At 51.8% G+C, this 15,073-nt stretch overlaps 1 protein-coding gene across 1 annotated transcript in view; it reads left to right on the forward strand.

The window, feature by feature from the left end:
- Window positions 1-4,991: 4,991 nt before the first annotated feature.
- The window catches only part of VASH2 (vasohibin 2), a 29,311-nt gene continuing 19,229 nt past the window's right edge, over window positions 4,992-15,073 (forward strand). The window contains exons 1-3 of the mRNA XM_080585861.1: window positions 4,992-5,369; window positions 8,019-8,107; window positions 10,309-10,365. Coding sequence (XP_080441987.1) covers window positions 5,067-5,369; window positions 8,019-8,107; window positions 10,309-10,365 — 449 coding nt within the window. The 5' untranslated portion in view covers window positions 4,992-5,066. The remainder of the gene's footprint in view (window positions 5,370-8,018; window positions 8,108-10,308; window positions 10,366-15,073) is intronic.

A 15,073-nucleotide genomic window follows, 5' to 3' on the forward strand; every position in this document is an offset into this window, starting at 1 on the left:
GCTGATTTCTTGCATCTGCTCTGCTTTCAGAGGTTATGCAGGGAGCTACTAAACCCTGATTCTTGGAGAGCAGCATGACTTAGGGACATCAGGAGCTAAACCTGGTTCTCAGAGCCCTGTGGAAGTTGCTGGGAAAAATCCCACAGATTCAAGACTTCAGAAGTTCTGCACTAGGCTGAACCAGGAACTTTCCTATTTTATTTTATTTTATTTTATTTTATTTTATTTTATTTTATTTTATTTTATTTTATTTTATTTTATTTTATTTTATTTTTCAGAAGAGGGGAATCCTGAAGTTGCTGATGTGCTGATCATTAGTTTGGATAAGGGTAGCATAGGGATTGCGGACAAGTGCAAAGTTCCTTACTCTTTTACAAACTAAATTGTCCAGCTGGTGCCAAGGGAAAAAGACATTAAAATCTAAGTGCCCTTTCTGTGCCTGTACATGCTGGTGTTCTCCATTAATTCCTTGGAATGTAGCTTCATTTCCTCAGAATAATTCATCAGCTAATTCTGAACAGCCCTCCAGGCACTGGAAGAAAGCTGCATCCTGTGCTGAAGGAAGAAACTTCATCCTACTGGGGGGAGAACGACCAGCTCCGTGGGACTTGTATTTGTGTATCTGAAATTCACTCAGCGGCCTATTGCTAAAAGCCTAGCATTCACTTGGAGGCTAACGCTTAAAGCCCCCAAAGCCCGTAATTTCTCATCTCGTCACAAGCTTCAAAAGGGTTGAGGAGCTCTCAGAGGCTCAGAGCTTGACAAAGCCTCCCAAACCAGGCAGCCGTCAGGGGAGACAAGGAAGTCCTTCAGCTTTTGGGGAACAAAGAGCTGTGCTGGGGGTGATTTTCCTCTGACCCGCTTCATCTGCTCAGCCACAAGCTGTGGGCATCTCGCTCGGCCTGCCATGTCTGTGTGCATGGAGAGAACGCAGAGCATTATGAAACCTCCTTGATGTCCACAGCTTGCATGATCACACTCGTGACACTCCTATTTATGATCCCAAAGTCAGAAATGGCTCTGCAGGCTTCTCGAGTTTCCTAGTTACCTCTGAAAATGAATATGATTCACACGATGGCAAATAATGTGGATCACAGAAAAAAAAAAATCGTTTTGCTCCAGATGATTATGTTTCATCAGAGAGCTTTAAGTTTTCTAATGGACCACAGTATTTGAACTTTTCTCTTATCTGCAGGTGTTTCTGCAGTGTTTTGGCTACTGTTCAGTCATTGATTTCTAGAAAGGGAGAATTTTAATCTGTGGATCTCTGGCTTCCAATGATGCTTAAGTAATGCTCCAGGTCAAAAGCTGTTTGAAGAAAACATCAGTATCGCGGTGTTACTTTTTTGTACCATGGAATGGGAATAATGAATCACACGTTTCTCTCTTTGCAGATTTCACAAGGCACCTAAATCCAAGGGCTTGTGTTTCATACATTTTATTACCAAACCTGATCACTTTTCCAGTCCACTTTCAAATACTGCCTTGAAAGACAGCACATCGGAGGAATTTCAAGATGTAAGGACAACATTGCTCGGAGTGTTTCCTAAGCAGCATCATGCCATTCCTAGAGGGAAAAGGGTGCCCTGTAACAGAGCTACATTGATTAATTGATTTTTAAACAGCAACAACGATTCGGTTTTGTGCTTCTTATCTCAAGCAAATGATGTTTGCAGGGCAGCCTGCTCCTCTCTGTGTGCAGGCAGCTCACCTGGCAGTAGAGGTCAGTCCTGACTCACCTCTGTTCACCCACCCACAGCTCCCTTGTGACAAGGGCTGGGGTGCTGCCAATAACTGAAGAGAGATCTTGTTTTGGAGTAGCAGATCCTTTTTATTTATTTTTTTTAGCAGTTGCCTTTCTTTGCTACCTGTACTTCTATTACGCAGTTCCCCCGAGCAGGGTGATGGTGCTGGGTGGTTCACCCTCTGGCTGAAGGTTATGGAGGAAGTAAGCAGTCCAAAAAAGTCGGTTTGCGTAGATTTATGGAAGGTTACGTTAATATTTCCTTGTTTTTACAAGCAGATCTTGCTGTGGAGATATACAATATGCTGGCAAGTAAGACCTTCACAGCAAGCTGTGCTAATGCAAACATTTCCCCGCACTACAGCAATATTTGGGACTAAAGCCTTGGAACAAGACTGAAGGAGCAAGGCGGGCAGGGATGCTGGTGTTATACCACTCAGAAACAGCGATCTCAGCTGCATCAGGTGCTACCAGTTGTGAGTCAGAGCGAGGTGTCTCTAACAGGGGCACGCCAGGAAGGGGTAGGCCCCTGCTTCGCTGCCGGCTGGGGCTCAGGCCAAGCAGCACAGGCTGACCTGCAGCAGGGGATAGAAGGAGAAATTTGGGGTGGACAGCATGCTAGGCCTGATTTACAGGCTTTTTCTGCCACTTTTGGTTTCTTATGCTGGAAATCTTGCCTGTTGGATTAGACTGAGGTCAAGTGGAGCTCAGTCAAACAAACCCACATAAAATAAACACTGTAATGTTTTGTCATGGTAGAATTAGCGCAGGAGGTCCTGGATTTGCCCAGGAAACCAAAGGCACTGCTGATGTTCTTCACTGCTAAAACCAAAGTGTTTGAAGGCTGCTTTTCTGCTAGACCAGTGCAAAACAGCGTGTAAAGTTTTCAGAAAGGGTTACCTTGGGGAAAGCTCCAAAGCAGCACACCCTCGAGCCTTCCTTTCATAGCTTTCTGTTTTCTTTTTAAAGTCTACTTTACATGTTTATTTTCCCAGTTTTTATGGTCACATTGATTTATACATAAAGTTATCGTTCTTAGCGGTTACACAAACCACTTGTGCAAACTTGCTTCAACAGCCATTAACATATTGCCATGGTTACAGCCTTATCACCGTTTAACCTTGCATTTCATTACTAACCAAATCCAACGCCAGCCTAACTTCCAGTTTAGGAAAAAAAAGCCCAAACAAACGACTTTTATTTCCCTTTTCAGGCCGTCGCTGTGCGGGCAGGTTTGCTGGGTTTGCTCCCGTGCACGGGTGCGGTTCCCTGCGGCGATGCTGAGGGGATGCTTGTGGAGGAGAAGGCTTCCTGGAAACAGCGCCAGTGCTAATATCACCTTGCTGCCACGGTGCAATTAAGAGGCATTAATTTTCCCTCAGTTGGTTGTGTAATTGCGCTGCAGGGCCTTCTGAATACTGCGTGTAAATGAGTCCACAATTGGAACTAATGAAGGTTAAAACCCTCTTGCATGACTTTATGATCAAATTAGTTCCTTTGGCCCAGAAAACAGCTGTGGCAGCAACATGCTCTGCATTAGGAACAAGACCACAGGTTAACTCCGTGCTACTCAGCGCCGGCCTTACAAAGGTACTTCCATCCAAAGGGTTGGCACTTCAAAACCGAAAGGCCGCTCCGCTCCGGGGTACCGCAGCAAGGCACACTGTGGTTTTCCAAAAAAAAATGAGCCTGGCTGTGCAGACAGGCCAGCAGCATGAGCACAAGCCATGGCCATGCCCTGGGAGAAGACCAGTGACAACAGCGGGTTACAGCACCGATCTGGGCTCTGTGTTCTCATGGGTGGCAGAGCGAGGGGTAACAGGTGTTGCCAGCTCATTGGGAAGGTTTCCACATGTATTTCCATAGGTGCTGGGTCTTGGGGGATCCAAATCTGTCCCCTTAGGCTGTCATTTTGAAGTTGACATTAGCTCTGGGACCTCAGCAAAGTTCTGCCTTGCCTGACCAGCCTGGGCTGGTCTCTGGGAGGACAGCTTGTCCCTCATCAGTGTGAGCATATAGAGGGAGCTGCTAATATTTTTCCCCTTTGGTCCTGATAGAAAGGGGCCTGGGTGGTGCAAGCATCTGCTATGGCCATGCCAGCAAGTGACAGGGCTGTGGGCATCCCAACCCTGCTGTGTCTGACCATGGAGAGAGTCCTGCCCTCTGGCTCACAGTGTGCCCTGCCGCAGCGGATGCACAAGGCCTCAGGATGCAAAGCATGTGAAGTCCCTCTGGTCTTCAAGCTTTTGGGGCGATTACAAGGTGGGTGGGTGTAGGAAATAGCTGCCCGAGTCCTCTGGCTGCTGCGGGAAGTGGAGCAGCGCTGAGCAAAGCTATAGCTGCCTGTGCTGGCAGTGATCAGGACTCTGGGACATCTGTGGCCACCACCTCCTGCATTGGCACCCCTGGGTACAACATGGTGCTGTCCATGCTCCCGGGTCCAGCATGCGTGGGGTGCCGGCCCTGTTACTTGAGGATCCATCCTGAGCGATTTTCAAGCTCTCCCTGGCTCTGCCCCAGTGAACTTGCCCACTTCCCTGGCCTGCTCTTGCTCCCCTAACCAGCAATAGGACTAGAAATAACCAGCGATAGGACTAGAGGGAATGGCCTCAAATTGCACCAGGGGAGGTTCAGGTTGGAAATGAGGAGACATTTCTTCTCAGAAAGGGCAGTCAGGCGTTGGAAGGGGTTGCCCAGGGAGGTGGTGGAGTCACCGTCCCTGGGGGTGTTCAAAGAAAGGTTGGACGTGGTGCTTACGGACATGGTTTAGGGGGTGACACTGGTGGTAGGGGGATGGTTGGACCAGATGATCTGGAGGCCTTTCCCATCCCTAATGATCCTGTGATTCCATGAGGCTGAGCCTCCTGATGGGGCTCCTGGGTGCCTTCGCAAAGCCCACGACGGCACCGCAGGGCGGGACCCCGCAGCCTCAGCCCACCCCCGGTCCAGAAAGGACCACCGGGTACCCTGCGGTGCCACCGCAGCCCGGCCGCCATTTCACGAGGCAGCTGCCGAGGGGCGACCCGGGTCCGGCCGTGCACCCCCGGCCCCGCTCCTCGCTCCCCGCCAGGGGGCGCCATCTCGGCGGCGGCCGCGGGGCTGCGCCTCGGCCAATCGCCGTGCTCGCCGCCCGGAGGCCCCGCCCCTCTTTGTTGCGGCCGCCAATGGCGGCGGCCCGGGGGCGGTCGGGCGGCGGCGGGCAGCGCGGTACCGGCGGCGGCATGGGGCGGCCGCGCCGGGGCCGGGCCGGGCGGCGGCGGCGGCAGCGGGCCGGGGGGCGGCCGCCGGCAGGGCCGCTGCGGGGCATGGCGGCGGCGGCTCCATGACGGGCACGGCGGGCGGAGGAGGAGGGCGACGCCGGGCGGCCCCGGCTGCGGCGGCGGCGGCGGGCGGGGGCCGTTCCCGGAGCGCACAGCCGCGGGCGGAGGGCGGCGGCGGCAGCGGCAGCGGCGGCTCGGAGGAGGAGGACCCGCCGCGGGACGGCGGCGTGCTGTTCCTCGTCAACCGCAGCGGCTTCCCGCTGGACGGGCAGACGTGGGAGCGCATGTGGGGACACGTGGAGCGGGTGCACCCCGACGGCAGCGCCGTGGCCGCGGCCATCCGCAGCGCCGCCAGGCTGGCCCGGGTAAGGGCACCCCCCCCCCCCCCCCCCGGTGCTAATTAGCGCTCATTAGCGGGCCTCGGGGCGTCGGGGGAGAGGTGGGGGCCCGGCTCGAACCGGAGCGAGAGGCGGCTGCGGGAGGATGGCCGGGAACCCGCTGCTCCGTGACTGCGCTGCTGCTGCTCCGTCCTTAATCCCCGGGGGGTTCCTTGCGGTCCAGACCCTGCAGACCGCGGTGAATTAAACCCCTGGCGGCTCGGGGGGCTCTGCCCTGCCGGCTTCGCCCTGCCGGGTAGCGCAGCACCGGGAGCGGAGCAGACACATCTTTCCGCTCGCTAGCGAGGCGCGGCGGGGTTGGAGGAGAGGAGTTTCACGCCTGCCGAAACTGGAGCGTGCCCAGCCGTGGGGTGCTCTCCAGCCCCGCTGCAGCGTTGACATCGGCCTCTCGCCCTGCGGTAGCTCTGCTGTCTCCGGAGGCGTCACGGCTTAGAAATACCGGCGCAGGGTCAGGGCCTTTCATCAGTCTCTGAATCTCGCTTGCTGGGTTAACGCACGCTCTGCGGTGCTGTGTCGGCGGGTCGGTCGTCCTGCTGCAAGCCCCCGCTGGCTGCCGTGCTGGGATGTGTACCCCCTCGTGTCGGAGCTGTACCAGCATCGCCCTGCATCTCTTGTGCATAGCTTCACCGTGCGGGTTTCTGCCCTGCTGCTGGCTGCCTGGGGTCAGTCTTCCTGCGGTCTGTGCTGCGGCTGCACCCTAAATACCCGTGTGTTAGGAGGTGTTGAGCAGCCTTGAACAGCAGGCAGCGTGCCACCAGCCCCTTGCTGTTAGTTTGCGGCAGGGAGCTGCTCTTAGTGCAGCACCTCGGAGCTCCTGAGGACTTGCTGGGCAATGCAAGGCAACAAATCCTCCTGCAGCGTGACGGCCCCGGCAGGGTTTTGCCTGGCCTGGTGGGACGTATGGCTGCAGCGGATGGCTCCCCATGGCCATGGGACGGGGAAGAAGCCCAGGAGTTACTACATCTGGAAGCCTTAATTCGCTTTGTTTAACTAATGCTCATGAAAGTTGAGCTGTGTCTGGTGCGTGTAGTACAGCTCTGTCTTAGTGCCAAGAGTGATGGGCGAATAATTCACCCAAACCAAAGGCATTGGGGCTGGAAGGAGCTTGTGAAACTGAGAAATTGCCTCTAATGAAGAGCTTACGCGTGGAAATTGGGATTAAGGAACGTTAATGAGTCTTACCCGTAACTTACGCTTGCTGCGACTGCAGGCCCGTCTGCGCATGCTGCCGTGTCTCTCTCGTGGTGCTGAGGGTGATAACAGCATGCTGCAGACCGGACCATCTGTCTGCCTTCCATTTAAAATACATTTTTGTATGCCAGCAGTGTAAGAATCTCTATTTTTTTCCCTTACTGAGGCCTGTTTACTATTTGACTGTAGTAACTAGCTGAATGCTGGCTTGTGGTCCCCTTGGGGGGACAGATGCTCGCTCCCTCAAAACACGCACAAAATCCCTTGCTCTTAATGGAGGTGGGAGCCTGGATGGGAAAGTGTGTAACGGAGACAGCTCCAGGCTGTTCAGCCTCACTTTTTTTGTCTGTAATCCTTGGCTTGGAGTGCCTTTAGAGCCGTGATTTTTTGCTTTATAACCTTCAGGGCTGACCTGCCCCATTCCCAGAGCAGCGTGGCTGCGGTGGTGTTGTGGCTCCACGCGGGCTGTGTGCTTCTTTCCGTGTGTTGTATTGTGCCTGCCGTGGGCACTGCTTTCTGAATTTGGGCTGGCATTAATATTTAAGCAAACTGTTCCCTCGATTGCGTTTGTGAGAATTGTATTAACTTTTAGCGGGGCTTTCCCCCTCACGCCCCACCGCCTGTTTTAGCACGTGCTGACCCCTTTTTTTGCAGGCTCCCCCTTAAAATAAGGGGGATTATGACAAAGAGCTGTCCCTTTCTTGCGTGGCTACAGGCTGAGGAGCCACGTAGCTATGGGGCTTAAATCTGGATTGAGGGCCAGGCTTCTTACGGTGCTTAGGCACAAGCAGATGTCTTAGGGGATTGTTTGAAAAATCCCATTATGGTGCCAGTTTATATCTTTAAGTGTCGTAATATCATTAAATATCTGGGTCCCAGGTGGTCTCCAAGGTACCACGCGACCCCTGCCCAGCAAGCAGGCTGTTGATAAGCAGCAGATGGAAAGTTACACAGCCTGGGATCCTTGTCTCCTCTTATCTGTATCTCCTGGTAGAGGAAAACAAAGATTAGACTTGAAACGAATCCTTGGGTGAGGGATGATGACAAAGGCAGCCCTGGGCCTCTGCTCCTCTGAAGTGCCCTAAGCTAGAGGGGGGTGGAAAAAATGCAAAGCATTTGCCTCCTGCCCTAGTCTGCCTGTCCCCCTAGGGTGGTGTTGGAGGGACATCAGTGGCAGCTGTGGCGGGGGCCTGCCCTGGTCCCCTCGCTGCAGCAGGGACGAGGCTCGCCCCAGTGCACAGGCATTTGCTGTCACAAGTGGGATGATTTTGTCCGACGCCTGAGTTCACTTTGGGCTGGAGCCATCTGTGCCGCCGTGCTGTATCGCATGAAGCGTGTGCCTCTGTCAGAGCAAATCACTTATCTGCTCCGTGGGGAGCGGTAGCTGTCTAACCTCTTTATTTTTTTTTTTTTTTGTTTGTCCAGCCCTCGGTGCCGCCGGTGCCAAACTACAAGCTCTCCATGTCTATCCCAGAATGGCTCCAGGCTATACAGACCTACATGAAGATGCTGCAGTATCCTTCTCGAGCGCGCCGCCTCTGGGGAGAAGGCTGGCTTGGGGCTCGTGAATTAATGGGGTTTACTGAAGCACTCGCTGCTCCCAAGGGCTTGGGATCATTTGGGGTAAAAGGACTCGTCTTGGCACAGCTAAAGATTTCTGGTAGTACCTGCAGCCCTGCGCTTGTCACAGCAGTCCTCTGGGTTGTGCAATTAACTTTAAATGATACTGAAGAATTTTGCTGTAGTGACACCGGTGAGAACAGAAATGCTCGTTTTGTAGTTGCTTTATGAGGATGTTAGGATCAGATCATGATGCCTGGAGAAATAATATGGCATCTCCTCATAAAGGAGGATGGGGGAGGTGGGGTTGTTGCAAACCCTTTCTCCCTCGGCCCTGATGGCCCCGAAGGGCTCCCTGAGGCCTGCCTTCTTGCTCAGGACCGTCAGCTCTCTGGAGCCCAGAGGTGGGCAGCCTTGCCCGTCACACAGGAGCTGACCGAAGGAATCCTCCCCACGCACCCTGCTTTTGGTCCTTTTCTGATGCAGGAATGAGCCACAGGAAAGCAGGAGCAGTGGGAGGGAGGTCCTGAAGGAGTGCGTGTCAGTGGAAATGTGCGCGCGGGGGAAGTGGCGGAGCTGAGGAATGAATGTGAAGTCCTGGTAAGGATTAGGCGAGGGTATGGGTGGCAGCTGGAGGAGCATCCGAAAATAGCGGGGCAGGCAGCGGCGGGGATCAAAGCCCCGTCAGGGGCTGGATCCACAGCGGGGAGGAGGCTGGGGCCAGCTGCGCTGTGGAGAGCGGCTGCTGTAGGGCCAGGCACCGCTCTGCAGCCCTGCTGTTTTGCAGGGTGAGGGATTTCGGGTGTGTTTTTGGTGGGGAGGAGCAGGGCTGTGCCAGAGGGGAGGACATGTCATGCGGAGCTCAACAAATAGTTGTTTTTTTCCAGCGGTTTTGAAATCCTGTGCTCTGCTGTGGAGCAGAAATGAGCCTTAGGCGTTTGGTTTGGGTCTGTGTTCAAAAGAGCTTCAAAGGGTGCTGGGGAATGGGGTCTTGGCTCCCTTTGTGGGCTAAAAGAGGCTGTGTGCTTTGTTCAGAGCGCCCTGGGAAAGGGCCTCCTGAATGGGGTTTTGAAGGCAGGAGGGGAGGAAAGCTTTATTTCTGGGGAACGCTGAGCTCCAACCGAGGCCAGTTCTGAACATCCTGATGCAAGCTGGAGATTTATTTAGGCTGTGGTCACGCAGCCAGCAGCTGTGCTACTTACCCCTTGCCAGGCACCCTTTGTCTCCACGGAGTCGCCCCTTTCTGCCCTGGTATCAGCACCACGATTTTGCTGGCATGAGTGTTCTTGTGGCCGTGCTGGGGAACTGATTCAGCTGGAAAAACAGCAAAAATAAGTGGCTGGTGCGATTTTGATTTTTTAAATTTTTTTAAGGGGGTGTTGTTTGTATTGGACAGACCAGTTTCTGATTTATTGTATTGCTGCTTGAACAGCTGTGCTCAAAGAGCAGAGAAGAGGCTGCTCTTAGCGCTGCTGCTGCAGATCAGCTTGCATTTCTAGCCGAGCGGTGCTGAGCCTTAGCTGATGGGTGGCTGTTTTCTGGCATCCTTTATGATGAACTTCTGTGCTCGTAGCGGTAACATATGTTCCTGGTTTGCACTTAGCTGGACACTTCCATTTGAAGTGCACGGTATATTTTAGGGATTGCTTTATATTTCCTAGATGTAAATGGATGTATCTGCCGTGCTGCTTCTTTGCAGGTCCCGTGTGAGCTGTGCGGCTGAGTGAGTTAAAAACTTATGAAGGAAGCCAGCTCTTTGAAACCATGAGTGGTGTTGATTGGTTCGAGTAGACTACAAATGCCTTCTCTCTCCTGAAGGGGAGAATTTTGTCAAGCTCTGATGTAACCCAGTAGTGAGTGGGAGCTAGAGGAAAAGAGAATTCATAACACGCCAATGCCAGATGTGTCGTATTAGACAAATGACCTTTTTGCTTGATTCTCCACCTAATGCTGGTTGAAATGTTCTATAGAAAGATGAGTGAAAAAAGTCATTGTTTTATATTCCATGCCAAGGCTTCATCTCTAATGAGCACTGATGGCTTTTACTGCTTGCTTTTTGTGTCAACAGGAAATCAGAACTGATCTTCACCTTTTGAGCACTGTTATTTCATTGTTTGACTGTTTAAGTTGCTTTCCTTTAACAGACTAAATACAGATACAATCACACAGGAACTCAGTTCTTCGAGATTAGGAAAAGCAGACCTCTAAGTGGGTAAGTGTCTCTGGAAGTGGTCTCCTGTCCTACTCCCCTGTAAACACAGAGGGCAGTCGGCTGGCATTGTGGTGTCGCGGCAGGCTGCCTGGCACAGCCCAGGCTTTGCACGTCGCTGCCTGGGCCAGGAAGGTCCCATCGTGCTGCCAGGTGGTGAACGGGCCCATCGAGAGCCAGCAAGTGGAAGGGCTGAACTTGCTCAGCAGCCAGGTGGGAGCTGCAAAGCTTGAGTGTACAGAATTTGAAAAACTCAGTTCTCACATGTCGGTGTTGTTTTGGGAGTACTGTACCGTTTTTATGAGAACAATGCAAGTCCTGATATTCTGGTTGCACTAAAATGCCCTTTACTGATGGTAAGAAGAGATCGACTGCAAAATAGTGCAGAAATCTTGACATTGCCTTGGTCTCAGTCGTTTCCCCTGGAGGATCACAAGGAATAGATTTAAGTCGTGATCTTGCTTCTCCTTTTGCTGTTCCTCGTACCATTCCTTCCATCTGGCTGACTCATGCTCTGGGTGACACTGAATTGTGCAATACAAATATGAACATGTGCACAGGGAGCGTGACAACAGGGAGTTGGGATCCCTTACATGTAAGAACCATAATTATGACAGCTCTTTATGAAGGCTCAGTAAATTGGCAGATCAGGGTGGGAAGTGATATTGACAACATTGTGCTTTTTTTTTTAAGGCAGAATTTAGATAAGCAGAATGTACTGACTTCTGTGGGCTGGCCTGTCTAGCTCTCCCGAGCTGTCTGTCACTAATCTAATGGTCCCTTGCTGTAAATTCCAGTTCCCATCACAGCTCTAGACTTGAGGTTTTCATCTTGCTGACAGCAATTTTTACGACTTCCTTTCTCTATGCAATTTTACTGTACTGGTGGAACTAGTCTAGAGGAAACCCTGTGCTTTGAATAAATTGAGGGCTTTGTAGAAGCTTAAACCAATTGGTCATCTGTGTTTAAATTTGTCTCATTACTTTTCCACAAGGAAGTGGAGGATGAGAATGAGCTCACTGCTTGAAAGGTCTATGTTTTCTGTGTTGGGCTTGATGAAAGTCTGGTTTATGAGGACAGTGCTTTTTCCTGAAAGTGAACCAGTGATGCTCCCAGCTGGGGATGTAATCATGGCTTTGGGTCCCCTTCTAAGTGGTTTCATTTCCTGTGCTTACCTGCCTTTATTGTTTGTGGCTTGGGCGCTTGTATTTGGCTTCTCTCCTTGTTGTCTTGCTGTAATGACTTCTGAGCGACCTAGTTAGTGGTGATGGGGCTTCTGCAGAGTTACAGCAAATATCCCTGGAAATGGTCCGGCTCCTAGGGCTGGCTGCTGGCTGTTTGCTGCCCACATTTGCCCCTACTTGGTGTATGTTGGACTTGCACAGCGTTAGGTCCTAACCCTGTGCTGGTTTGCTCCTTGACCTGATGGACTGGAAGGTGCCAGGAGTCATGGAGCTGTTAGGAGCATGCCTGGCTGCTCCAAATCGTCTCACACTGCAGTCCTCGCTGAGTTTCTCCAGCTTTGAGCAGGGGAGTAATGCGCTGATCTCCCTGTAATGTCAAGGTGTCCCTGAAAGTCTTCCTTACTTCACCTGGGGTCTGAGCTGGGCTGCGTGGTTCATCACACCAGCTGCAGGCATTTCCTCTTGCGGTTGTCCTAGGCAATTTGTTCACCTGCTGCCAGGCCAGTTTTCATCTGTGTTCAAAAATCATCCACACCTGCAAGATTTTTATTTTTTTTTTTTTTCCTCCTGGGAGGCTTGTTCTGTTTCGCAGGAGCTCTGAGCTATGTCTCTGGGCTGCTTCCTTTGTCCTCAGCTGGCGCCTGGTGGATGTGCTGTAAGCCATAGGAGCTCGTCTGGAAGATGCTTCGACACTTCCAGCGCAGTAACAACGGGCCCCTTGTGCTGAGGCAACAAGTGGTGCTTTGAGGAGGCTGCCGTGGTGTGAACGGCCTTGCTTGCTGCTGAGGGGTAGGAGATGCGTGGGGCGGGAGGCAGGAGTGTTGTTCCTTGCCTCAGACGAGGGGAGAGCCGCACTGGGAATGCTGGTGTCCCTCCAAACCCGGTGCCCAGCTCCCCTCTTGCTTGTTGCTCTCGCTGTGCATCGACCCTGGCGTGTAGGATCCCTTGCTTGTTGGTGAGCTAGTGCAGGAGCCCGCTGGCAAAGCAAAGCTTGTGTTTGCAAGTTGATCTGGCAAGATGCTGCGTGCTGTTGGCTTCCACCGACTCCTAGGAGTTGAGGCTGTTCCCAGAGCTGTGATTTATGGGTGCAAAGCGTGTTTATTTCATATTATGAAGGCTCAGGCTAGTGAAAGGGTTACAAGGTCTTTGGCAGCCTGTCTTCCTGAAAGCTGGACACAAAGAAGTTGAATACTAGGTGGAAATGATTAATATTTATGAATGCATGCGAAAGTTTCCTAAAGCATATTAATGAGTATTTCTGTTGTGGAGGGAGGACTAGATATTATGGAGATTTACTGTCAGCATTGGCATCGTACATGAAAATAAAGATGTGTGGCTGGGCTTAGGAAGGAGAGCATAAACTGCTTATAGGAACTCATAACGTTAAGGAACTCATAGCATTAAGTGGCACAAACTTGATATAACTCAGTATTGAAAATTTCTCATGAAAAAGTTGGTTAGCTATCAGCTTGCATCTAGACTGCCAGACACCCTGTCTAGACTACCGATAACACTTCGGAAAATGTTAGGATTCTGCTGGTATGGCTTTGTAGGTCAAGGTGGTAGAGATGTGACCCTGAAAACTGCGTGTGGTGGTCCTGTTGGATTGGCAATCTGCGTCTGAAACCAGAGCTTGGCTTGCCTGGGTTTGCTGTACCTGCACAAAAGGCAGGTTTGCAGGTGCAGGAGTGCTTTGCTAGTAGAGCATGCAGGTCTCCTGACCCAGGACACTGTCCTTGGCATAGGCTTTGTGATGTGTGCTTTCATACGGGGCAGGCAAAGGGCACCGTGTGGAGGTCTGTCCTACTGATAGGTGAGAGAGGTGCAGGTGTGACAGGAGTGTTTCAGACACCGATAGGGCTGGTTTTCCCTTTTCCATACAGGGTTATGCTGGCAAAACCTATCTTACCACTTGTGTTGTTACAACAATTCTGGTTAAAAACTGGCACGTCTAACTGAAATAGTCATCCTTTACATTTCCCGAGCATAGATCATATCAGAGCTTTAGAAGAAAAAAAGTATTTCCAGCGGTTTAGTAATGTCTGTAGCTGTTAATCCAATGCCGGCAGACTTTTACTGTTGGCTTTACAACAAGCCATAAACCCTCTGCAAGCTTCTGTTCGAGGACACAGCTGTCAGCCGCGGCGAGGAGCGGGTATCTTTGTTCTGCAGGAGGTAACCGGGAGGGCGCAGGCAGGTGTGGCGGTGTGCTGCTCCCTCCATCTAATGGCCGGGGGATCTTTGGGTGGGTGCTGGGGGCTTTGAGGAATTGCAGCCCAGAAGCTGCTCCGTGGAGATGGAGCTGTTTGGTGATGGCAGGTAGAAATGGGTAATCAACGGGGAGAGGAGCGCGATAGCTGCAGTCACGTGGGAGCTATGCGACCAAATAACAGAGAGGGGGGGAAAAAACAACGCTGTTCCAACACACCGTGCTATTAAGGAACCCTGATGGAGCTGTAAAGAAAAATGGTCTGGTGCCACTTCCAACCGATAGGCTGCAGGAGGTGTGTGAACGCCTGCTTCGTTCTCACGTGGAGAGAGATTGTCACAGACAGGCTGTTCAGTGTGCGGTGGAAGTCCTTTTGCCACTCAAACAAGCTGGTGCTGGGAAGATCCGTGAGAATGGTAGCTGCACCGTTGTTTTATCTCCTTTCACTCCTGTTGGTGCCTTTCACATCTCTTTTTGCTTCATTTGGGAAGAATAAAGCTGTCGGAGCCTTTGAAAAACTAGGGAGAGGGAGCTTTTATGGGCCTCGTGCAAGTGCTGAGGCTTGGGGAAGGAGGCCTCGGTGGAAAACACGCCGGAGGATTTTAACTTGAGATTTATTCAGGTCTGTAGGAACCTTTTTGGTGAAGGTAATGGTTTACCTCTCTGAGGCATGTTCATCTCTGTGAAGCAGCTCCAAGGTGGTGGGTGCCGGCTGGTGGGAGCCCTTGGTACTAGGCATGCTAAGAGGTCTGAAGCTTTTTCTAACCTGTGTATGAGATGGACAGGGAGCAAAAGGAATTCATGGTTCACATGGGATGGCTGCAGTCACTGCCATCCTAAATGGAAAGCCTCCTAAAGAGGCAAAACCAGCTCATCTGTGGGTCTTCTTGACCTAGTGTGCAGCCTGTTCGCGTTAGCTGCGTTTATCAGAAGCAGAAGTGTTAACCGTGATCTGGAGTAGAGGTCTGGCAGACTTTAGGTGAAGGAGGGAAGCTGCACGGTGCTTAGTTTTAATTCAGCAGTCTCCCTTGGGAGATGGGCTGCCCCAGGGCTCGCTGCAGTCTGTGGGGAGGGCGGCATCAGGTTAGTTCCCAGCTACCCATCATGTGGGATTGGGAAGTAACGTGGAACCTATTCAGGTGACTGGAAGGACTTAAATAAAAATCCCACAAAGAAACCCTGCTCAGAAAGGCAATCAAAGAGCTTGACGCTGGTTTTTTATTTTTTTTTCCCCTTTCCTTCATTAACAAGTTTATGTAGCCTTTCTGGTCACAATTGATACCTGAACGTGATAACAATTCAGGAGTGAAATCAGGCA

This window comes from Anser brachyrhynchus, assembly GCF_964034855.1.
Source record: "Anser brachyrhynchus genome assembly, chromosome: 3".
NCBI lineage: Eukaryota > Metazoa > Chordata > Aves > Anseriformes > Anatidae > Anser > Anser brachyrhynchus.